At 37.7% G+C, this 24,105-nt stretch overlaps 1 protein-coding gene across 1 annotated transcript in view; it reads left to right on the forward strand.

Moving 5' to 3' along the window:
• Positions 1-21,885, forward strand: part of ZBBX (zinc finger, B-box domain containing) — a 138,508-nt gene extending 116,623 nt beyond the window's left edge. The window contains exons 21-22 of the mRNA XM_011944626.1: positions 19,170-19,308; positions 21,598-21,885. Of these exons, the coding sequence (XP_011800016.1) occupies positions 19,170-19,308; positions 21,598-21,724 (266 nt within the window). The 3' untranslated portion in view covers positions 21,725-21,885. The remainder of the gene's footprint in view (positions 1-19,169; positions 19,309-21,597) is intronic.
• The last annotated feature ends 2,220 nt before the right edge of the window (positions 21,886-24,105 follow it).

Consider the following 24,105-nt stretch of genomic DNA (forward strand, 5'->3'; position numbering starts at 1 on the left):
CCTACCCAAATGGGAAGGAACCAGAAAACCTTCCCTGGTAATATGACAAAACAAGGCTCTTCAACAACCCCCAGAAAACACGTATGCTCACCAGCAATTGATCCAAGCCAAGAAGAAATCCCTGATTTACCTGAAAAATAATTCAGGAGGTCAGTTATTAAGCTAGTCAGGGAGGAACCAGAGAAATACGAAGCCTAATGCAAGGAAATTTAAAATGTGACACAAGAAATGAAGGGAGAAATATTCAAGGACATGGATAGCTTAAAGACAAAACAAAAACTTCAGAAAACTTGGGCCACACTTTTAGAAATGCAAAATGTTCTGGAAAGTCTCAGCAATAGAATTGAGCAAGTAGAAGAAAGAAATTTGAAGCTCAAAGACAAGGTCTTTGAATTAACCCAATACAGCAAAGACAAAGAAAAAAGAATAAGAAAATATGAACAAAGCCTCCAACAAGTCTGGGATTATGTTAAACAACTAAACCTAAAAATAACTGGTGTTTCTGAGGAAGAAGAGAATTCTAAGAGCTTGGAAAATGTATTTTGGGGAATAATTGATGAAAACTTCCCAGTCTTGCTAGAGACCTAGACATCCAAGTACAAGAAGCAGAAAGAGCACCTGGGAAATTCAATGCAAAAAGATCTTCACCTAGGTACATTGTCATGAGGTTATCCAAAGTTAAGACAAAGGGAAGAATCTTAAGAGCTGTGAGACAGAAGCACCAGGTAACCTATAAAGGAAAACCTATCAGATTAACAGCAGATTTCTCAGCAGAAACCCTATAAGCTAGAAGGGATTGGGGCCCTATCCTCAGCCTTCTCAACCAAAACAATTATCAGACAAGAATTTTGTATCCAGTGAAACTAAGCATCATATATGAAGGAAATATACAGTCTTTTTCAGACAAACAAATGCTGAGAGAATTCACCAATATCAAGCCATCACTATAAAAACTGCTAAAAAGAGCTCTAAATCTTGAAACAAATCCTAGAAAAACATCAAAATGGAATATCTTTAAAGCTTTATTCACACAGGACCTATAAAACAAAAATATAAGTTTAAAAGCAAAATAGGCCATAAAATGAGCCTCAATAAATTTTTTAAAAAATTGAAATTATATCAAGTACTCTCTCAAACCACAGTGAAACAAAACTGGAAATCAACTCCAAAAGCAACCTTCAAAACCATGCAAATGCATGGAAATTAAATAACTGGCTCCTGAATGAGCATTGGGTTAAAAATGAAATTAAGATGGAAATTTAAAAATTCTTCAAACTGAATGACAATAATGACACAACCTATCAAAACCTCTGGGGTACGAGAAAGGCAGTTCTAAGAGGAAAGTTCATAGCCCTAAACGCCAGCATCAAAAAGACTGAAATAGCACAAACTGACGTTCTAAGGTCACACCTCAAGGAACTAAAGAAACAAAAACCAAACCCAAACACAGCAGAAGAAAGGAAATAACTGAGATCTGAGCTAAATGAAATAGAAACAAACAAACAAAATACAAACGATAAATGAAAGAAAAAGCTGATTCTTTGAAAAGATAAATAAAACAGATAGACCATTGACAAGATTAACCAAGAAAAGAAGAGAGAAATTCCAAATAATCTCACTAAGAAATGAAACAGGAGATATTACAACTGACACCAGTGAAATACAAAAGATCATTCAAGGCTACTATGAACATCTTTACCCACATAAACTAGAAAACCTGGAATAGATAGATAAATTTCTGGAAAAATTTAACCCTCCTAGCTTAAATCAGAAAGAATTAGATACCCTGAACAGACCAATAACAAGCAGTAAGACTGAAATAGTAATTTAAAAATTACCAAAAAAAAAAAAAGGGGTCCATGACCAGACGGATTCACAGAAGAATTCTACTAGACATTCGAAGAAGAATTGGTACCAATTCTTTTGTCACTTTTCAACAAGATAGAGAAAGAAGGAACCCTCTCTAGTTCATTCTATGAAGCCAGCATCACCCTAATACCAAAATCAAGAAAGGGCATAACCAAAAAAGAAAACTACAGACTGATATCCTTGATGAACATAGATGATAAAATCCTTAACAGAATACTAGCTCTTTGAATCCAACAATATATCAAAAAGATAATCCACCATGATCAAATAGATTTTATACCAGGGACAGAGGGATGATTTACCATAATCAAGTCAATAAATGTGATACACTACATAAACAGAATTAAAACAAAAATCACATGATCATTTCTGTAGATGCAGAAAAAGCATTCAACAAAATCCAGCATCCCCTTATGATTAAAACTCCCGGCAAAATCAGCAAACAAGGGACATAACTTAATGTAATAAAAGTTATGTATGATAAACCCACAGCCAACATAATACTGAATGGGGAAAAGTTGAAAGCATTTCCTCTGAGAACTGGAACAGAGGATGTCCACTCTTACCACTCTTCTTCAACATAGTACTGAAGTCCTAGCCAGAGTAATAAGACAAGAGAAAGAAATAAAGGGCATCCAAAACAGTAAAGAGGAAGGCAAACTATCACTGTCACCCTTTTCAACAAATGGTTCTGGGATAATTGGCTAACCACATTTTGGAGAACAAAACTGGATCCACATTTCTCACCTTATACCAAAATCAAATCAAAATGGATTAAAGACTTGAATCTAAGATGTGAAAATATAAAAACTCTAGAAGATTAATATCCAGTAGTGGGATTTCTGAATCAAATGGTAATTATACTTTTAGTTCTTTAAGGAATCTTCACACTGTTTTCCATAGTGGCTGTGCTAGTTTACATTCCCATCAGCAGAGTAGAAGTGTTCCCTGTTCAATGCATCCATGCCGACATCTACTGTTTTTTGATTATAGCCATAATCAAAACCCACTGGGGCCATTGGAAAAACCCTTCTAGACATTGGCTTGGGCAAGCATTTCATGACCAAGAATTCAAAAGCAAATGCAATAAAAACAAAGATAAATAGCTGGGACCTAATTAAACTGAAGAGCTTTTGCACAGCAGAAGGAACAGTCAGCAGAGAAAACAGATATCCCGCGGAGTGGGAGAAAATCTTCACAATCTATACATGTGACAAAGGACTAATATTCAGAATCTACAACGAACAGTAAGAAAAAAACAAACAATCCCATAAAAAAGTGGGCTAAGGACGTGAATAGACAATGCTCAAAAGAAGATACACAAATGGCCAACAAACATATGAACAGATGCTCAATATCACTAATGATCAGGTAAATGCAAATCAAAACCACAATGTGATACCACCTCCTGAAAGAGTGGCCATAATCAATGTGATACATCATATCAACAGAATAAAGGACAATAACCATATGATCATTTCAATTGATACTGAAAAACCATTTGATAAAGTTAACATCCCTGCATGATGAAAACTTTTAAAAAACTAGGTATAGAAGGCCTTAATATAATAAAAGCCATCTATGACAGACCCACAGCTAGTATTAAACTGAACAGGGAGAACCTAAAATCTTGTACTGTTAAACCTGGAACATGACAAGGATGCCCACTTTCACCACTGTTAATCGACATGGTACTGTATATTTTAGAACAATTAGAAAAGATAAAGAAGAAGTAAAGGGCATCCAAATTGGAAAGGAAGAAATTAAATTATCCTTGTTTGTGGATAAATGATGTTAAATTTAGACAAACCTGAAGACCACCAAAATACTATTAGAACTGATAAACAAATTCAGTAAGTTGTAGGATACAAAGTCAACATACAAAAATCACTAGCATTGCTATATGCCAACAGTGAACTATCTGAAAAAGAAATAAAAAATTCCATTTATAATAGCCATGAATAAGATTTTTATCCAAAAGAAAATCAATAAAGCCTGCTGGCAAGGATGTGGAGAAAAGGAAACCCTTGTACACGTTTGGTGGGAATGTAAGTGAGTTCAAACACTATGGAGAACAGTTTGGAGGTTCCTTAAAAAATTAAAAATAGAGCTACAATACAACCCATTAATCCCACTGCTGAGTGTACATCCAAAGAAAGGAAATCAGTATATTGAAGAGATATCTGCCTGCTATGTTTGTTGCAGTACTATTTACAATAGCTGAGATTTAGAAACAACCTAAGGGTCCATTAACAGATGAATGGAAAATAAAATGTGATACGTATACACAATGGAGTACCATTCAGCCATAAAAGAGAATGAGATCCAGTCATTTACAGCAACTTGGATGGAGCTGGAGATCATTACATTAAGTTAAATAAGCTAGGCACAGAAAGACAATTGTAGCATGTTCTTGCTTATTTGTGGGATCTAAAAATCAAAACAATTGAACTCACTGAGATAGAAAATAGAAGGATAATTACCAGAGGCTTGAAAGAGTAGTGGGGTGGGGTGGGGTGGTGTGGAGGTGGGATGGTTAATGGCTCCAAAAAATAATTAGAATTAATAAATAAGACCTACTATTTGACAGCACAACAGGGTTACTATAGTCAACAATAACTTTAATTGTACCCTTTAAAATAACTTAAAGAATGTTATTGGATTATTTATAACTCAAATAATAAATGCTTGAAGGGATGGATACTCCATTCTCCATGATGTGCTTATTTCACATTGCATGTCTATATCAAAACATTTCATGTATCTCATAAATATATACACCTACTATGTGCCTACAAAAACTAAAAAAAAAGAAAAAGAAATCAGTATATCCAAGAGATATCTGTCCTCTTATGTTTGTTACAGCACTGTTCACAATAGCCAAGATTTGGATATAACCTAAGTACTCATTAACAGATGAATGGATAAAGAACATGTGTTACATATACATAATGAAATACTATTCAGCCGTAACAAAGGTTAAGATTCTGTCATTTGCAACAACATGGATGGAACTGGAGATTGTTTCATCAAGTGAAATAAGCCAGGCACAGCAAGATGAACTTTGCATGTTCTCACTTATCTGTGGGATCCAAAAATCAAAACAATTAAACTCATGGAGTGAGAAAGTAGAAGAATGGTTACCAGAGGCTGGGAAGTATGGTGGGGAGTGTGGGTGGAATGGTGGGAATGGTTAATGGGTACTGAAAATAGAAAGAATGAATAAGACCTAGTATTGGATAGAACAACCTGGACACTATAGTCAATTGTAATTTACGTGTCCATTTAAAAGTAACTAGAGAATATAATTGGATTGTTTGAAACACAAAGGCGTAATTCCTGGGGAGATGTATTCCCAATTTTTCATGATGTAGTTATCACACATTCCATGCCTGTATCAAAATATCTCATGTACCCCATAAATATATATACCCATATATATTTTGTACCCACAAAAATTAAAAATAAATTTAAAAATTGAGAGAAAAGGTAAAAATAAGGAGTAATAAAGGCCATTTCTAAACTATATGCTTTAGTTTCAGATAGTAACAATTCCCTGTAATCAAAGATGAGGGCTCATTTGTTTATTTTTTAAAACCACATGCTAATCTAGATTGTACTGAATACATCCCTTGTTGTAGTTATAGTTTCTTATTTTTTAAGTTTTTCTTTTTAATTTTTTCTTAGTGAAAATCAATATGGATTAAATGTTTAGTACCAGCATTTTCTTCTATGACTTCCCAATCCTGAGCCATTTAGCTTGATTTCATCTCTTGACGGTTTTATTATAGCATTCTTGATAATGTCTGTTTTGTGTCTTATTGCCGAATGGCACATTAGATGTATTTAGTAGGTCACAATTTCCTTTCCGCTGCATTGTAGTAGACATTTTACTGTTGTCTTCTGACCCTCAATATGGTACTAGTTAGCCCTTTATCACAGTTTTTTTCATTAAACTTTTGTTTAGTTCAGTTTAATTATCAAATAATTTTTCCCTACAGGTAGAATTTATAGAAGTTTTATTACCTGAGCTTTCTTTATATTTGAGAATACCTGCTACACTTCTATTTAGATGGCAAATGAGCTGAGGATAATATAATTTGGTCACCTTTGTCTTAAATCTTGTGTATACTAATTTGCCATTTTCTGGCTCCGAATGCTGTGAAGTAATCTGAAGCCTCCTAGATTCTCTCTCTCTCTCTCTGTCTTTCTGACACATGTAACAAGCTTCTTTCCTCACTGAATGCTTGGAGAAATTTTTCTTAATCCTTGAAAGTCAGTCACTGGTCCAGGATTTTGTTTCAGTGTCAATAATTCAGCATTTTTTTAAAAAACGCAGGATTCTCTCTCTGTCTGTAGAATGTTACCCATTATTTTCAAAGAAATTTTCTGTTTTTGTATCTTTGAATTGCTTTTCTGTTCCATTGGGCTTCCTCCTGCTGAGAAACCTATTTTCTTTATGTTGTCACCTCTTTAAAAAGGTATTACTTACATTTCTTCAACTGTTTTAGCTAGTTTTTAATTTCCCTTTGCATTTGCTATCATTATCTCAAGTGTGTCTATATGTCAGGATTTTAATTTTCACCTAGTTATAGTGCACTCTTTATCACTTGACTTTTAAAAAAGTAGTTCTCTAAAGGTGTTGTAACTTTTTCTTTGACATTTTTTGGTAGTTTTCTATTTTGATATAAGTTAAAACAAAATTTGCAAAATATAAGTATAGTATAAAGAACTCTTCCCCCAAATACACTCTGCTTGGTTCACTAGCTATCTTTTGTCTTATTTGCATACACACACAGATGCATACACGTGCACATACACACCTCCTTTTGTACCTCCCTTTGTTCTGAACAGTGTGAGAGGAAGTTATAAACATTGTAACACTTTACAAAAAAAATGTCAATGTGCATGTCCCAGAAAAGACTGCTTTCTCTTATATAACCATAGTACAATGATCAGAATCAGGAAGCTCACATTACAAGATACAATGTGATTTTCTAATCCACAGAGTATATTTAATTTTTTAAAATTACTCCATTGATGTTTGTTACAGCTTGTTTTTTGTTTGTTTGTTTGTTTCTGATATAAGATCCAATCTAGGAACAGGTGACCATTTACTTAGCTTTGCTTTGATGCCTGACATGTTATTGCTTGATCTTTGACATTGATTTTGCTCTTTTCAAAAAGTTTGCTTTCATTACTTTTGTAGCCAAAGGACTTGTGGAAAATCTTATGGTCCTGATCTATGTTTTCTACTAAATTTTATTTTTTTATTTTTTTCACCCTTTACATGCTAAAGATTCTAGTTTCTTTGCATATCTAGTTGTGTCATTTCTTTGGATCTCACTTGCCTATGCTTATTGTGAGTGGCTTTGTTCCTATCTTCCATCTTTTCTCATATAGTAAAACTAAATTCTTCCTGAAATTCTCTTCACTCATACTGAGTTCTATCAGTCTTTTCCATGGAGCTACTGTTTGTGGGTTCTGTATTTTACTCTTTTCTGTATCCTGCTATCTCAAAGGCATGGGGAAGAGGATAGGACTGGGGAGCTCAGCTTTTTTTGGCGAAAGATCTGGGCTTGCTTGTTTTTTCTGGATTTTACTAAATGCCAAACTTCTATCGACCTGGTTTCCTGTGTTCTGTCTCTGTGGGGAAACCTTCAGATTTGCAATTTTCTTGTCTCTGCTAAGATTTTGAGGGAGGTGATTAGCGGCTTTAATAAGGATTTCAGATGTCTTCTCTTTACTTCTTTTCACCTACTTTTCTCCTTATTGACATGGTATTGGTGAGACTTGCCTGTGCTTTTTATGACTCTCCCTTTCCTATTCTTCATTTGCTGTCTTTGTGTTGGGCACACACCGTGTGTTGGAATAGCACCCAGACACACCTCAATAAATTTTATTTCTTTGGTTGATTCTTAAAGTTATTATGTCAATTTATCCCTTTGTTTAGCTCCTTTTATGGTTATTTTTTATTATTCTGCTTTTTCTATTTATGTAATAGGGTTTAGAGAAGAAAAGTCAATAATCCATATTTACCCATCATTCATTTACCTTGTTTGAATTATTAAAACTCAAACATAAATCTTCTAAGAGATAATTCTTACATGACAGGCCAATGCTGAAATGAAGTATGTGAGGTCTGAACTGGATCTAAAAGGATAACCACACAGTTTTTAATTTTAAAAAGAGCTTTGTAATTTTAAAAATTGAAACATTTTATCATTTACAAATGAAATGCAATAGTGTACAAACACTTGTCTTTTTTTAACCATTCCAGCTTTTCCATTTTTAAAAATTATTTTTGTTTCTATGTGCTTCAGTTTTTTCCTGTGTCACTTATTTTCTCATACACTAACGTCAGTATTTTCACTAAAACACATAACTTTCATATACAAAAGCAAGCAGACCCTGGGTAGCCTGTGAACTGCCAGGGCTTTGCTGATGGTCCAGCAGCAGAAGGTAATCACTTTCACACTTAACCCAGACATGCTTTTTTTTTTTTTTTTTTTTAATGTGATGAGTGCACAGTTTATGAAGAGGCTCACTCTGAGAAAGGAAGAGGATGACACATGAGGCTAATCAACCCAACAGTCAGTGAAGTGACAAATGCTAAAGTGACATAAGGCCTCGTTGTAGAAAATTCACTGATTCTGCACAAGGCCTTTTTACCCTGTTTTGCATCAATGGGAAGAAAATTTCCATTCACCTTTCACTACTGATGGTGCAGTCTGGAAAAACTTCATCAGATTTGCTCTCAGACATACACCTCCATACCACTGGATGCTTATACAAATGAAATATGTTCAAATCTCTGTGAAAGCTGCATTATTGTGAACAGTAACCTCTCTAACTTGTTTTCTGCTATTGCTAGGATGCATCTACTTCTTCTTTGTAAGTTCTATGAAAAAATTCCATGTTAAGGAACTGGGAGAATAGGACAGAAAATAACTACATAAAGTAAATAGTTTCTTCTTCGATTCAAATTGCTGTGGCTAATATCAGACTGCCATTCCAGAAGTACCTAAGGAGGACAGAGGTGTTTAAGGAAACAGTTTCTCCTTGGATTCTGATTTCTGTGGCTGATATCAGAGTGCCATTCTAGAAGTACCTAGGATGGACAGAAGTGTGTGTGTGTTGCAGGCACAACATCGTGATGAATCAAGGGACAAGAGACAGAAAGCAGGGTAGTTGATAACCAGGTTCCCCTGCCAGGGTGTGTGTTTTGAAATGATACCAACACTTACTAGCTTCATAATATTGGGCAAATTACTTCCTTAATCTCTCATTGCATCAGATTCTGTATATGAAAGATGAGTATAATAATAGAACCTATCTAATAATATTATTTGATCATTATTTAAAATTATATATGTGAGATGTTATATTTCTGAAAATTTATCTCTATCTCCACACACACAATTAACAGTGCCTAGCACATAGTAAGTCCTCAAAAAAATGTTAAGTTATATAAGAAACAGTAGGTAGTGGCTTTGAAACTGGAAAGGTTCCCTTGTCCCCCTCAGAGGGCATACGATGGGGGTGTGGCTCACTTCTTCAGTGCCCCACTGCTCAAACCGCTAGGGAGCATGCAGACAGGCAGGCTATGGGGCTCCCACTCCACGAGAGTGTCTAGGAGTGAATCTTTACAGTTGCTAAGGCCCCAGTGGGTGTGTGTTACACTGTGCCCTTTTAGTTTGTCATCTATAGGTGGCTTGTATTAACCCTCTCAGTTAGACCCTCTACCTTGTTGCAAAGAAGGAGGGCTTTCTGTATCCCAGGGTCTTGCCTTGGTATACCAGAAGAATCAGATCACACGTGGTCTTAGAGAATGAATGCATAGTTTTATTGAGTGGAAGTAGCTCTCCACCACTGGGGAAGCCAGAAGGGAGACAGTCTTCCCCTGGAGTTGGGCCACTCAGCAGCCCCAGCTCTCCTCCAACTACTCTGGCCAAACTCCACCCCATCCTGCTGGTGAGTGGCCTGCTGGTGTGCTGGTTTCTGTTCATGTGCTCTTCTGCCGGCATGCTGCCTCAACATCCTCTTGCCATCCAGCCACATGTGTCTTTTCCTGCTGATATGCTCCTCTCTACATCTGGCTGCCTGTGTGTCTGCTCACTCAGGTCTTGGGTTTATAGGCCCAGAAGTGGGGCGTGGTGGGCCAGAGTAACCTCGGAAAATGCAGCATTTGGGCATGAAAGCAGGAGCGCCTGTCCTCACCTAGATCCAAGGGGGTGGAACCCTAGCCAGGGACCTGCCTTTCTCTACCGAGCACTCCTTGATGCCTCCTGTATCATTCAACCCTCTGAAGAGGTACATCTAACTGCTCTTAGGTAGAATATGGATGATGACTGGTCTTAGCTTCTTCCTGCTGACAGGGGGTATTGTTCTGGGGAAAATGGCAGTCAGACTCCTCCTAGAGGTCTGTCTAAGGGTTCCTAGACAAGGGGAGTCATCTTCTGAGGCTCCGGTTGACCATTTGGATTTTGATGGTTTCTAGGCTTGAGAGTTAAAAAAAAAAGTTTTATAAGGTTAAGTGTGCATGGGTTAAACGTGTGTATTATACAAGGAAATAATTTAGTGCCAAAGATTACAGAGAGAAGAAGTGAAATATACTAACAGCAACATTCTACCCCGAACTGTTTCACCCTGGTGAAAGAAATTAAACCTCGTATGGGAGCAATTAAACTTTAGAAGAGAAATAACTGTACTTGGTGTATCTTTTAGAAATTAACAGGTGCACCCTGGGCATTTTTGGGTTTGTGGGCTTACATGGTGGTCATCAAAGCTTTTGTTTCTTTCCTGCATCTCCTCTCACTTTTCTGGGCCTCCCTGTCTCTATTATAAAAGACTGAGGTGGCCATTTTCAGGAGGTCCACTAATACACTATCTGGTCCCAGGGCCCATTTTTGCAACTTCCTCCTGATGTCAAGAGCTACCTGGGTAATACATTTATCCTTTAGGATTAGCTGTTCTCGACGGAATCAGGAGCTACAGGTGTACTTTATCAAGGCTGCTCTTAGCCTTTCCAGGAAGGCAGTGGGATTTTCATCAAATCCTTAGTCGACCATAGACAAGTTAATATAATTGAGAGGCTTGCTCTTAGTCCTACCTAAGTCCTCCATTATGCACACCTGAAAGTGTCTCCTTTTCCAGTCTTCCATCTCGTCATTAGGATCCCATTTAGGGTTATTTACTGGTATTGCTTCTCTTCCACTTGGATAATATTCACCCCCTTCTCTGATGCTATATATGAAAGAAAGCTCATCCCCAAATCTCTCTGCTACTGACAGATCAACCTGCTTCTCTGTGTCCCTCGGGGTTTGATTCAAAAGTAACATAATGTCTCTCCAGGAGAGTTCCAATATTTGGGTGTAATTCTGGAAAGCCTCTATTTATCTATCAGGGTCATCTGAAAACTTGCCAAGATCCCTCTGAATTTGCTTTAAGTCCTGTAGGGAGGAGGGGACCTGGACCTTACTGGGCCCAAGTTTACTGGGCATTTGTTGGAGGGTGAAGAGTGAGACTGGGGTTTGTCTAGAGCAAAGATTTTTAGAGGGGCCAAGTGAGAAGCCGAAGCTGCATAGGGTGGTCCGGGTGGACCCCGAGGAACAGTGCTGGAGGCAACTGGATCCTCTGCTGGGGATGCCCCTGGAACTCATATCTTTAATTACCTGGGCTTGCCTCTTTCGACCTTCCCTGAGGTGGCAAACAGGAGGGCAGTCCTGCACTGTGAGCAAAGGTCTGGATTGCCTTGCATGGTATAGAGAGCCTACACATATGAGGCCTCAGATCATCTGTCCTCACGTCTACAGAAAGGTTCCAATTGCCAGATGGTATTGAAATGAATGGTTCCTTCCTGAGGCCAAGCCAGCCTTTCCTGTAAATCATAATTTGGCCAAATCTTTTTGCAGAGGGCTAAGAGGCACTTTTCCTCCAGATTCTGAGGCTCAAAGCAGTGCCAGTGGTTCAGAATACACTCCAGAGGAGTATTAGCTGGGGGTGGTGAAAAGAATTGGTTGACAATTCTGAAAGACAGTGAATAGAAGCGTCCCTCATTCCCTTTCTTCTTTCAGCAAAGACTCAGAAAGCGAGCATCCTCCTTTCACTTTCCACCGCTTATCCCTGAGCCCCGGTGACCTTGGCAGGTGCCGGCCATGGGTACTGATGCAGCGTGTACGCACGAATCAAGGAAAACCTGGAGAATGGAATTAACCGCCCTCATCTATGTCCCCATTTCTCCCTGCTGTCGACAAACCTTGAGTTTCCTGAGCCTGTTTATGCCGTGAAGCATGGCCTCTTTCTGTGAAGGGGGGGTTTTAGTTGACAGGAATCGGTCCTGCCCATTTACATCGTGCCTGTTGCCTGGCTTTGAATCCTTCAGACCTAGTTTCCTTTCTAGGGCCTCAGCCTGAAATTTGGGGTCTAGTTTGGGCCTGAAAAGTTATTTTAGAGACTGTTTCTATTTCTTTAGAATGTCTCAAATGTGCCCTGTTGAAATTGCAGTTATCAGCCAGCAGGGGCCGTTACTCCGTTAACCTTCCTGTCAGAAACAGAGTTGATGGGGGAGCCCTCTCACTTAGAAAAGGAAAAAAAAAAAAGAAAGAAAAAATAAGGAAAAAGAGAAGCAGTTTAAAAGGAAAAAGGGGAAGATCCTGGGGGAAGAACCCCTTGCTTAGTGCAACTGGACTCCTGTAATCCTTATATCTTTCCCCCATTTCAGACCAGGTTGAATTCCTTGGCCAGGGAAAGAAAGGTTCCATCATCACGGTGGCTGAGAAGCACCTATCTGTTGACCCCGTGGGGTCGTGGCTACGGTCGTCCCAGCTTTGTCCTGCACCCACTCGTGGCTGTTGGGCTTGGTCTTTGCCTGCTGCGGGCAGGCCTAGGCACCCAAGCTGGGAAGGGAGAGGGTAAGGAGAGGTGCTCTGAGCTGTGTGTGCCTGCAGCCATTAAGGTGAAGGCATACATGGCACCTCTAGGAAAATTGATCTGATTTGCACCTTTGGCATTTGAACCTAATGCTCATTTTACTTAGTAACATTCCCATAATCTGTAGCAAAACTCTGAACATTATAAAGAGGGAGGTAAGAGCCATTTCAAACCATGTGAAAGAGAAAAGAGACGAAGTCTGGGGATTTTTGACTGACCGGTAAGGGCAGAGTTTTTTTGGTTTGTTTGTTTTATTTTATTTATTTATTTTTTTATTATTATACTTTATGTTCTAGGGTACATGTGCACAATGTGCAGGTTTGTTACATATGTATACATGTACCATGTTGGTGTGCTGCACCCATTAACTCCTCATTTACATTAGGTATATCTCCTGATGCTATCCCTCCCCCCTCCCCCCACCCCACAACAGGCCTTGGTGTGTGATGTTCCCCTTCCTGTGTCCAAGTGATCTCATTGTTCAGTTCCCACCTATGAGTGAGAACATGCAGTGTTTGGTTTTCTGTTCTTGCGATCGTTTGCTGAGAATGATGGTTTCCAGCTGCATCCATGTCCCTACCAAGGACACGAACTCATCCTTTTTTATGGCTGCATAGTATTCCATGGTGTATATGTGCCACATTTTCTTAATCCTTCAGTCTGTCACAGATGGACATTTGGGTTGATTCCAAGTCTTTGCTATTATTCTAATAGTGCTGCAATAAACATACGTGTGCATGTGTCTTTATAGCAGCATGATTTATAATCCTTTGGGTATATACCCAGTAATGGGATGACTGGGTCAAATGGTATTTCTAGTTTTAGATCCTTGAGGAATCACCACACTGTTTTCCACAATGGTTGAACTAGTTTACACTCCCACCAACAGTGTAAAAGTGTTCCTATTTCTCCACATGCTCTCCAGCACCTGTTGTTTCCTGATTTTTTCATGATCACCATTCTAACTGGTGTGAGATGGTATCTCATTGTGGTTTTGATTTGCATTTCTCTGATGGCAAGTGATGATGAGCATTTTTTCTTGTGTCTGTTGGGTGTATGAATGTCTTCTTTTGAGAAGTGTCTGTTCATATCCTTAAGGGCAGAGTTTTGAAGGGAAACAGAGTCTCTTACCCGCAGGAAAGAGAGAGAAGTGGGAGGGTTTTGGAAGAGAGGCAGACCCGACAGTTTCACATTTATTCACACTCATCTCCCAGGATCCCGGCAGAGCTTCCATTTGAAATGGGAAAGGGTCCCTAGTCACCCTTGCAGGGCATGCAATGAGGATGTGGCTTGCTTCTTCAGTGCCCCACTGCTCTAACCTCTAGGGGAGCATACAGATAGGCAGACTGTGGGGCTCCAATCTTGTGACAGTGTCTAGGGGTGAATGTTTACAGCTCTTGAAGCCCCAGTGGGCGTGTTTTACAGGGTGATCTTTTAGTTTGCCCTTTGTAGGTGGCTTGTGTTAACCAGCTCAGTTAGACCCCCTAGATTGTCACAAGGATGGAGGACTTTCTGTATCCCAGGTTTTTGCCTTGGCGTACTGGAAGAATTGGATCACCCATAGTCTTGGAGAAGGAGTGCAAAGTTTTATTGAGTGGAAGTAGCTCTCCACTGATGGGGAAGCGAGAAGGGAGATGGTTTTCCCCTAGAGTTGGGCTGCTTGGCGGCCCTAGCTCTCCTCTGACTACCCTAGCCAAACTCCGCCTCAACCTGCTGGTTGATGGGCTGCCAGTGTGCCAGAGTCTGTCAGTGTGCTCTTTTGCCAGCATGACCCCTTGACATCCTCTTGCCGTCCAGCCACTTGTGTCTTCTTCCGCTGATGTGCTCCTCTCAGCATCTGGCCACTTGTGTGTCTGCCTGCTAGCGTCTCAGGTTTTCATAGGCCCAGGATGGGGGTGTGGTGGGCCAGGGTGGTCTTGGAAAATGCAACATTTGTGCACAAAAGCAGGAGTGCCTGTCCTCACCTCAGTCTGTGGTGTAGAGCCTTAGCCAGGAACCTGCCTTTCTCTACCCAGCACTTCCCTGCCCCACTTCCGTATCACTTCCTACGTACTGTAAGGTATGATGTCCTTGGTAAACCCAATTTTTAATAAACTCTAAAAGCTGTTTCCATTCTAAAACTGGTTATCATCTGTACTGCTTTGAGGATTATAGTTAGTTGTAGTTCATGCCACTTATTATCCTTTCACAAGTAGTTTTATATAAATGACATTATAACCACTTCCTTAATGAACTTAACATATCAGTATAACTTACTTATAAAGATACTTTGTCAGTTTCTGGATGTTACTGTAGCCTGAGGAAATTTAGGAAATATGCATTGTGGAAAAGTATTAGTGATAATGCACTTTAAAGCATTTACTTCTTCAATAGTTAAAAACGATTTATTTGTTTCAAGCTCAATCTGATTTGTGGTTTAAGAATCTTTGTGGTCCTTAAGTTCCCACAACAATCTTGTATTTGTATGATTTCACAGGTAATTAACTGAGCAAGTAATTAAACAGATGAAAGCACTTTTTCTTATACAAGAAATAATAAAAATATACCAGATACTAGACCGTAGTCCAGACTGTCAGTGAAATAAAACAAGGAGGCAGTGGCTTTCTGAGTAACTGGAGCCTCTGTTCATAGGTTGACCATTAAGTAATGTATTAAACTGCAAAAGTGCTAATCTAGTCAGGATTTATTGTTCACAAATTAACTAGATAACCCTTGAAAAGGCAGCCAAGTTACAAAGAGATAGAATGACAGTCTTTTTGCTTTTGTGTGTCTTTAAATTTCTGAAAACAAATTGGGTGCACATAGAAGTGAAAACATATTTAAAAGTTAATAAAAAGAATATGACACCATTTAATCAGTAATAATAATTACTGGTTGTTTTTATATGTGATGTTGCTCCATTCGATCTTAACAGCTGTTTGGTAAAGTAGATGGGGCAGATGCTACTCTTAATTTCCTTTCTTCATATTCAATAACTGTGGCTCTGGGCAATGCAGTAATTGCTCATGGTCTCCCCTGAATGTATAGCAGAGGCAAGGCACAACCCCAGGCAAAGCTACCCCCACATTTCTTTGTCTTGCCACAGTATAACAATGTCACATAAATAATTTGAAACCTTTACTTCAAATCAATTTTGTGATCACTTGTAATAGTCAATTCTCACACTGTCATACAAAATACCTGAGATTGGGTAATTTATATATTAAAAAAAAAAAAGAGGTTTAATTGCAGGGTGTACAGGAAGCATGGCTGGGGAGGTCTCAGGAAACTTATAATCTTGGCAGAAGGAGAAGGAGGCACATCTTCACATGGCCAGAGCAGGAGGAAGGGGTGGGTGAGAGGTGCTACACACTAATTTTAAACAACCAGGTTCCATGAGAACTCTCCATTACGAGAACAGCAAGGGGGAAATCTTCTCCCATGATAATGTCAACATTCATCAGACCCTTCTTCCAACATTAGGGTTTACAATTTGACATGAGATTTGGGTGGGGACACAAATCCAAACCATATCACCACTTAAGAAGGGGAGGGTGTGGGCAGAGTGAAGGTAAAGGAATGCAAACATGGAGAGAATAGGAAAAGGAGAAATAAGCAAGACATAGTGCAGAGGGGAGAGGAGATGGAAAGAATGAAAAATAAGGAGGCTGCCGTGTTAGGAATAGGGCTCGCAGGTTACGTAGTGGATGTCACACTGTCTTTAATATTAGGATGTAGATATGTAGCTATTCTAGATAGTCCTTTAGAGTTGTTGTTGTTTTTCCTTGCTGGGAAATAGCCTCTCTGATTGGTTCTCATTCTTAGAAGTTTTTATATTTCTTTCTTTCGTGTTTTCTTTCATTTATTTAAATAAGTGCTTATTTCTCTATGGAATGTAGTTTTATGTATGTGTTTTAAATGACTTCAGTTTTAGAAATGTACCTTAGAACTCTATATTTTAACCATTTTTTTCTCCGTAGTCTAATTGTTAATTATTGTTTTTAAAGAGATTCCTTGATGATCAGAGAAGGTACTCTTACTCCAGGGATAAAAAAGGTTTAACTATAATTTATTTCTCAACAACTGACTTGCCAGTTGTAAATTTTCTAATATAAATGTTAATCCTGTCTTATCAGGTCCTGTATTAGAAAAATCAGGTGACAGATTTTTGTACAATAGAACTTTTGGGTTTAACACTAACTTACAATAGGGTTGTTATAAGTAGTTTTATTTTTCTCTGCCTTGATTTTCTGTTACCTAAAATAAAGTGGTATTACCTTTGTACCTGTTAACTTTACAGGTATTCTGAAATATAATTTTGAGAATAAATAGTTCTAGAAAAATAGACTCATTCTATTTACACAATTTGAATTAGCTTTATACTCATTCAGTTAGCTCAAATGAGTCATAAGAATTTGGATATCTCACCTGGTGGTATTCTTTAGATCAAAGCATTACTACTGGGTTTTAGTTCTGTAATTCTACCAATTCCAACTCCTGAATTTACTGCTTTCTTTTGGGAGCATTTACTTTCATTAGGGCATGTAAAGGTGCCTTCGGTCTTCTTTTACCTTATGGAAAAATAGGAGAGACGATAATAGCTTAAAGCTAAAGAATTAGATTCTGGAACAGAGTGATTTACAATATTGGTGAGCTGCCAGAGATCAGTTCTAGTTTCAGCCCTTCCACTATATGGCCGTGTGACTTTCAGCAAGTCATCAGTTCTCCATGGGCCCCCAATTCCCTGATCTCTAAGTGAAGATAGAAGTAATTAGGAGGTTTAAAAATTTTAACTAAAAAATCTTTTGTCTTTTTCTAAATTAATCTTATATAGAGCCCCTAAATTTAGATCAGGTAAAGTCCTGATTGCTGAGGATATGGTGGGAGCAGGAACCAAATCCTAAGTTGATTGAATGTACCCATACATCATGATTTTGAAATCACTGGGCTAAACAATTTTAGGGACACTTCCATGTGTAAATTCATTGAGGTCTATTTTTCGGTAGGGTAATCTGATTTACTTTCAGTAGGGAAATCTCTATTTGCTCAAAAATGTCAAGTTGATACTAATCACCAAAAAAAAAAGTCCATTATAGAACACATGTGTGTTGATGTTTGGTTCTTGTGACCAGGAGGATGTTTATTTGTCCTCTCATAAAAGTAAAGGGCTTTGAGAGGCCGAGGTGGGCGGATCACGAGGTCAGGAGTTCGAGAGCCACCTGACCAACATGGAGAAACCCTGTCTCTACTAAAAATACAAAATCAGCTGGCTGTGGTGGCACATGCCTGTAATCCCAGCTACTCGGGAGGCTGAGGCAGGAGAATCGTTTGAACCTGGGAGGCCGAGGTGGGCGGATCACGAGGTCAGGAGTTCGAGAGCCGCCTGACCAACATGGAGAAACCCTGTCTCTACTAAAAATACAAAATCAGCTGGGGTGGTGGTGCATGCCTGTAATCCCAGCTACTCGGGAGGCTGAGGCAGGAGAATCGTTTGAACCTGGGAGGCGGAGGTTGCGGTGAGCCAGGATCACGCCATTGCACTCCAGTCTGGGCAAGAAGAGTGAAATTCCGTCTCAAAATAATAAATAAATAAATAAATAAAAAGAAAAAAGGAAAAAACGAAGGGAAGAATAGCAACCAGTAATTTTGACAGTTTTAATAGTCATCATAGTATAACTTTATGTATAAGTTAGACGGCTTATTACAATTTCAGCAGTGAGAAAGAAAGCATTATAGCCCTTCTAATATACAATGATATTTAGTTACATACTTGAATTTTTGGTGGTTTGTATGAAGATATATTTGCCTAAAGATTTTGTTTATTAACTTTCAGTATTTGTCCTTAGCTAGGCTAAATCATAAGCCAGCTTCATGAAAAGAAAAATTTAAGGCTTCTCTGCTTTCAAATATGAACAGTTATTATCTACTCAAACAAAGCAAGGAAGTTAAAAAAGAAAGAGCAACTTTGCCACGGCTAATCTTTCCCTTAGACTCTGTGGGAGTAAAGCTTTTATTTCTTATAAGAAAAAAGATAAAATATCCAACAGGTTGAGGAGTTGCAAAATATTCTAGGGGGGTCACTTGATTTTTTTTTTTTTTTTTGAAATTTTATGAGGTCTCAGGACATTTGACACAGTTGTAAATGTAATGTGTATTTAAAAATCAGTATGATTTTAAATCAATAAAAATGACTTGCTACCCATGCCCCAATTTGGAATTTCAAATTAAGCTTATCCCACAAACATTAGAAAATTGAGGAATAATTAAAAATCTATGCTGACCCTCTTTTCATTGCCTGTAATTTACTCTGTGTAAACATTCAGCACTGTATGCTGTATATTTGTTTCTTGAATTTATGTTTTGACAATGCATGAAATAAAATGTTTCAGATACTTCAGAAAAGCTTTATAGCTTAACCTCAGAAGAGTTTCCAGATTTCAGCAGCCAATTACTGAATATAAGTCAGACTTCCACAGATTTCCTTAAGACCTCACATGTGAGGGGTCCCTGTGGAGTTGAGGAATTGAGGTAAGTTAAGCCTGCAGTTTATATATTAATATAATATGTAGTAAAATTTTGACAAGTTCCAACTAGTTATCTTTATTATATATAGAAAGATTGTCCTCATGTGTGTACTTTATATGACCATTCTTTATAGAATGTTTGGGTTCTTTGCTGATCTATTATCAAGATTTAGTAAAAGGCTTATAAAGTTGTTACTTTAATGTGAAGAGATTGTTTTCTACTGCACAATATGTATCATAAAAATGAAAAGATATTTGGAATATAATAATCCTTCAGCATTTTTTATTATATTGAAAAATAATTGCCTTACTTGAATTAATTAACCTAATAAATTTCAATACTTTGTATTAATAGAATCCTACCCAATGTGAATAAGGTTTTTAGAATCAAATAGTAAGTTTCTTTCTTGAAATCAAATCTAGATAATTAACAATAACATTTTAATTTGTATCATATCATTCTTTCCTCACATAAAATACATTTAGGGATTTTAGGGATGGTCAGATCGGCTTATAAGGAATGTAGGTTACACTAGTAAATATTTCAAAACAGTAGTCTATTGTTTCAGTCTATTATTGACACTGCAATTCCTTGAAGAAGGAGCAGGATTTCTTCTAGAAAGACTAAAACAAGTATAAAATTAGTTATCTGTGTTATAAATTTCTTTGATTGAAATTTAATTGAAATCTGAAATTGTAGTAAAAAGGGAATCAAGGGTTTCTTATTCTTTCTGGAGGAGGAAATCATTGAGCTATTCGTCTTGGTTTTTGCATTTCTTTCTCTTCTGAAACATTTTTTTAAGACAGGGTCTCACCATGTTGCCTAGGTAGGTTTCAAACTCCTGGGTTCAGGCTATCCTCCTGCTTCAGCCACTTAAATAGCTGGGACTACTCAGGCCACTGCACTGAGCCTGGATATTTGCATTTCTATTATCATTTATATATTTTTTAAAAGACCAATAAAAGATTGATATTTTCTTCCCTTAGATAAATCATTAAAAACAAACTAAACCTACAAGTATTCTCATCATTCATAAAACAAATGACATTCAATACTAAAAATATAAGGGGACCTTACTAACAGAATAAATCTCATTTCTTTTTTTTTTTTTTTGAATTTTTTTCTTTTTTATTGTACTTTAAGTTCTAAGGTACATGTGCACAACGTGCAGGTTTGTTACATATGTATACATGTGCCATGTTGGTGTGCTGCACCCATTAACTCATCATTTACATTAGGTATATCCCCTAATGCTATCCCTCCCCTTTGCCCCCACCCCACAACATGCCCCGGTGTGGGATATTCCCCTTCCTGTGTCCAAGTGTTCTCATTGTTCAATTCCCACCTATGAGTGAGAACATGCAGTCTTTGGTTTTCTGTTCTTGCAATAGCTTGCTGCGAATGATGGTTTCCAGCTTCATCCATGTCCCTACAAAGGACGTGAACTCATCTAAAGCACATTTCTTTAAAATTAAAAACCTCATGAAACAGTCACTAGCTCTTCTTTTCTTGGACCAGTGAAAATTGTAATCACAATGAGATTTTCATTGTTCCACAGACCATGGTTTATAAGCTGCTCATTTAGCATGTGTTGAGCCTAAAAGTAATCCAATGAGCAGTTATATCCATCACAGAGTGAAATATTTTACATTATTTAGCAGCATATATAGGTTGAGAATCTAGATTATTTAGGACAAAAAAATCCTAATTGTGTACACTTTTATCTGCTCCCCACCCTACCTTTGTTCCCAAACCTTAGATACTCAGGTGTTAGAGCTTCCATCAGTGCCCCCTGCTGCCACCAATAAAATGCCACAAAATAAAATAACAAACAAATGCTGTCATTAATTTTTGCTTTGGCATATCTTGACTGGCTATCTACATAGTCCTAATTCACAGTACACAAAAGAGGTGATTTATCTGGCAGTCTATTCACCCTGATTCTTTTAAACAGACAATGTGATGATGAATGTTCTTATTGATGACCCTGAGGCTCTGCAGGTTTCTGAAGTGCCTCTGAATCATCAACAAAGACACAATCAGAGACCATAAAGTCTCTCCTTCCTTCCACTGTGGCTTTATTTCTTGGGAGAGGGAGAATGATGAGAATTTCTCATTAAAAGGAGGCTTGCTATATTGGGCACATTGAAAATTATGGTCCCAGTCTGATACAGCCCCCTCACATCTGCTTGCCTCCAGCAACTCCAACATATGTAGTATTGATCAGAAGATAAATGAAGAGTTGAAACCTGGTTCTGTATATTGTGTATTGATCTTGTTATGTATTTTCAGCTGTTCTGGAAGAGATACCGAAATTCAGTCTTTGCTGTCACTTTCTGAGAGCAGTACAGATGAGGAGGAGGAAGATTTTCTCAACAAGCAACATGTCATTACACTACCATGGTCAAAGAGTACTTAATGATTATTTGTTGATTACTTTTTCCATTTGGTACCCAGAGTAAAGCAAACAACTGAGAAAAGTAATCAAGTGATTACCTGTCAAAGTGCTGGAGATTTTGATTATTAATATCTTTGAAGTTTCAAGGCTACAAACTAATAAAAGTAAAATTATAAGTTCAAGGGCTTATTCTTCAAATGATATATTATATGTCAACCACTAATCTATATTGCAGATTATATTAGTAAAATACGGTGAATTTGAAGAAATAACTGTTATAGCTGTGTCTATAAAACCTACTACAGGGCAGAACATGATTATACTTAAAGTAATATTTCATTGTCCAATTATATTTTAAATAATTATATTATCGACAAGAGTGTGCATTTGACAGCCAAGTCACACTAGTCAGTATCATCAATTGAACCTATAACTACACTGTTTATTTTCTGGTTTTTGATATTTATAGAAGTTCTGGTATCTTCAAAAGTTTGCAATAAAAGAAAAAAAGAGGACCAAAAATAAAATGGATGTCAAACTTTTCATACTCTGCTCCAGCAAAACACAGTAAAGACCCCTAAGCATCTTTTTTATCTTTTTTTTTAAGAAGGTCAATGCAGTGATTAGCTTTATGTGAAAATGTGACTGGTCTACAATACCTAAATGATATGGGTTGACTGTGTCCCCACCCAGGTCTCATCTTGACTTGTAGTTCCTATAACCTCCAGGTGTCCAGGCAGGGACCTGGTGGGAAGTAATTGAATCATGGGGCAGTTACCCCTTTGCTGCTGTTCTCGTGGTAATGAGTTCTCATCTGATCTGATGGTTTTATAAGGGACTTTCCCCCCTTTTGCTCAGAACTTCTCTTTGCTGCTGCCACATGAAGAAGAATGTGTTTGCTTTCCCTTTCACCATGATTTCCTGAGGCCTCCCCCGCCATGCTGAACTGTGAGTCAGTTAAACCTCTTTCCTTTATAAATTACCCAGTCTTGAATATGTCTTTATTAGCAATGTGAGAACAGACTAATACACCAGATACTTTGTCAGACCTTATAATTGATTCATGACTAACACAGCGACTTGGGACACCATCCCTTTGCACAGCCAAAAATCTGTGTATTACTTTTTACTTCCGCAAAATGTAGCTAGTAGCCTATGGTTGACTGGAAGCCTTACCTATAATATGAATAGTCAACTAACACATATTTTGTATGTTACATGTATTACATACTGTATTCTTACAATAAAGTAAGTCAGAGAAAAGAAAACATAACCAAGAAAATCATAAGGAAAAGAAAATATATTTAATATTCATTAAATAGAAATGGATTATTATAAAATCTTCACCCTTGTCTTCATATTGAGCAGGCTGAGAAGGGGAAGAAAAAAGAGGATATGAGTTTTGTGTCTCAGGAGTGACAGAGGCAGAAGAAAATCCATGTATAAGTGGGCCCTCACAGTTCAAACCTACGTTTTTCAAGCGTCAACTATATTCTAGATGTTTCTGTGGGAGCATTTTTTAGATTAGATTAACATTTAAATAAGTAGACATTGAGTAAAGCAAATTAGTTTACATAAGGTGAGTGGGCCTCGTTCAATCAGTTTAAAGGCCTTAAGAAAAATAAAATAGTTGAGATCCTCCAAGGTAGAGGGAATTCTTTCTTCAGACTGACTTCAGGCTTGGGCTGTGGTATCATATCTTGCCTGGGTCTCCAGCCTTCAGGCCAGCCCTGTGGATTTTGGACTTGCTATTTCCACAATTGCATGAGGCAATTCTTGAAAATCTCTCTTTTCCTATGGATAGATCAATTGATAGATAGATAGATAGAGATATATAGATATAGATGTGTATAGACACACACATCTTATTTGTTCTATTTCTCTGGAAAACCTGATACAGCCAGTTTGAAGGACTGTTGGGATAGTCAAAAGAAAGAAGACAAGGGAAATTATTTTGCTGGTGTTGAGAAGTTGTAGATTTTGATACTAGTGGGAGTCCAAGGCTTATAATCTTATAACTCAAGGCTTAAGAAAGAGGAGAAAACGTGGGATGATAATTTTGTGGTCATCACTTTGTGACATTTTAGGGCAGTTTCCCTTTATGGAGTTTGTTGACTTAGCAGAAAAATACCCCTGAAAGTTGGCCAGGCTCTGGCAACAATGTAGCCATGACTCCAGACTCAATCAAACTCTTTTATCTTCTCTGTGAGTCTGGGTAGTAACTTCTTATACAAGACTGATGGTTGTTTAGTACAAATTTACCTTTGATACTTTTCCGTGTCATTGATAAACTGTACTGAATTCACACACATCATCTACTGACAGGAAAGAAAATTATGATGAAGAGACCTATAGCCATTTCCATGTCCTTTAATATAAAATTGCATTCTATTGAAACTGAT

Source organism: Colobus angolensis, unplaced genomic scaffold, assembly GCF_000951035.1.
Source record: "Colobus angolensis palliatus isolate OR3802 unplaced genomic scaffold, Cang.pa_1.0 Scaffold234, whole genome shotgun sequence".
NCBI classification, from domain to species: Eukaryota; Metazoa; Chordata; class Mammalia; order Primates; family Cercopithecidae; genus Colobus; species Colobus angolensis.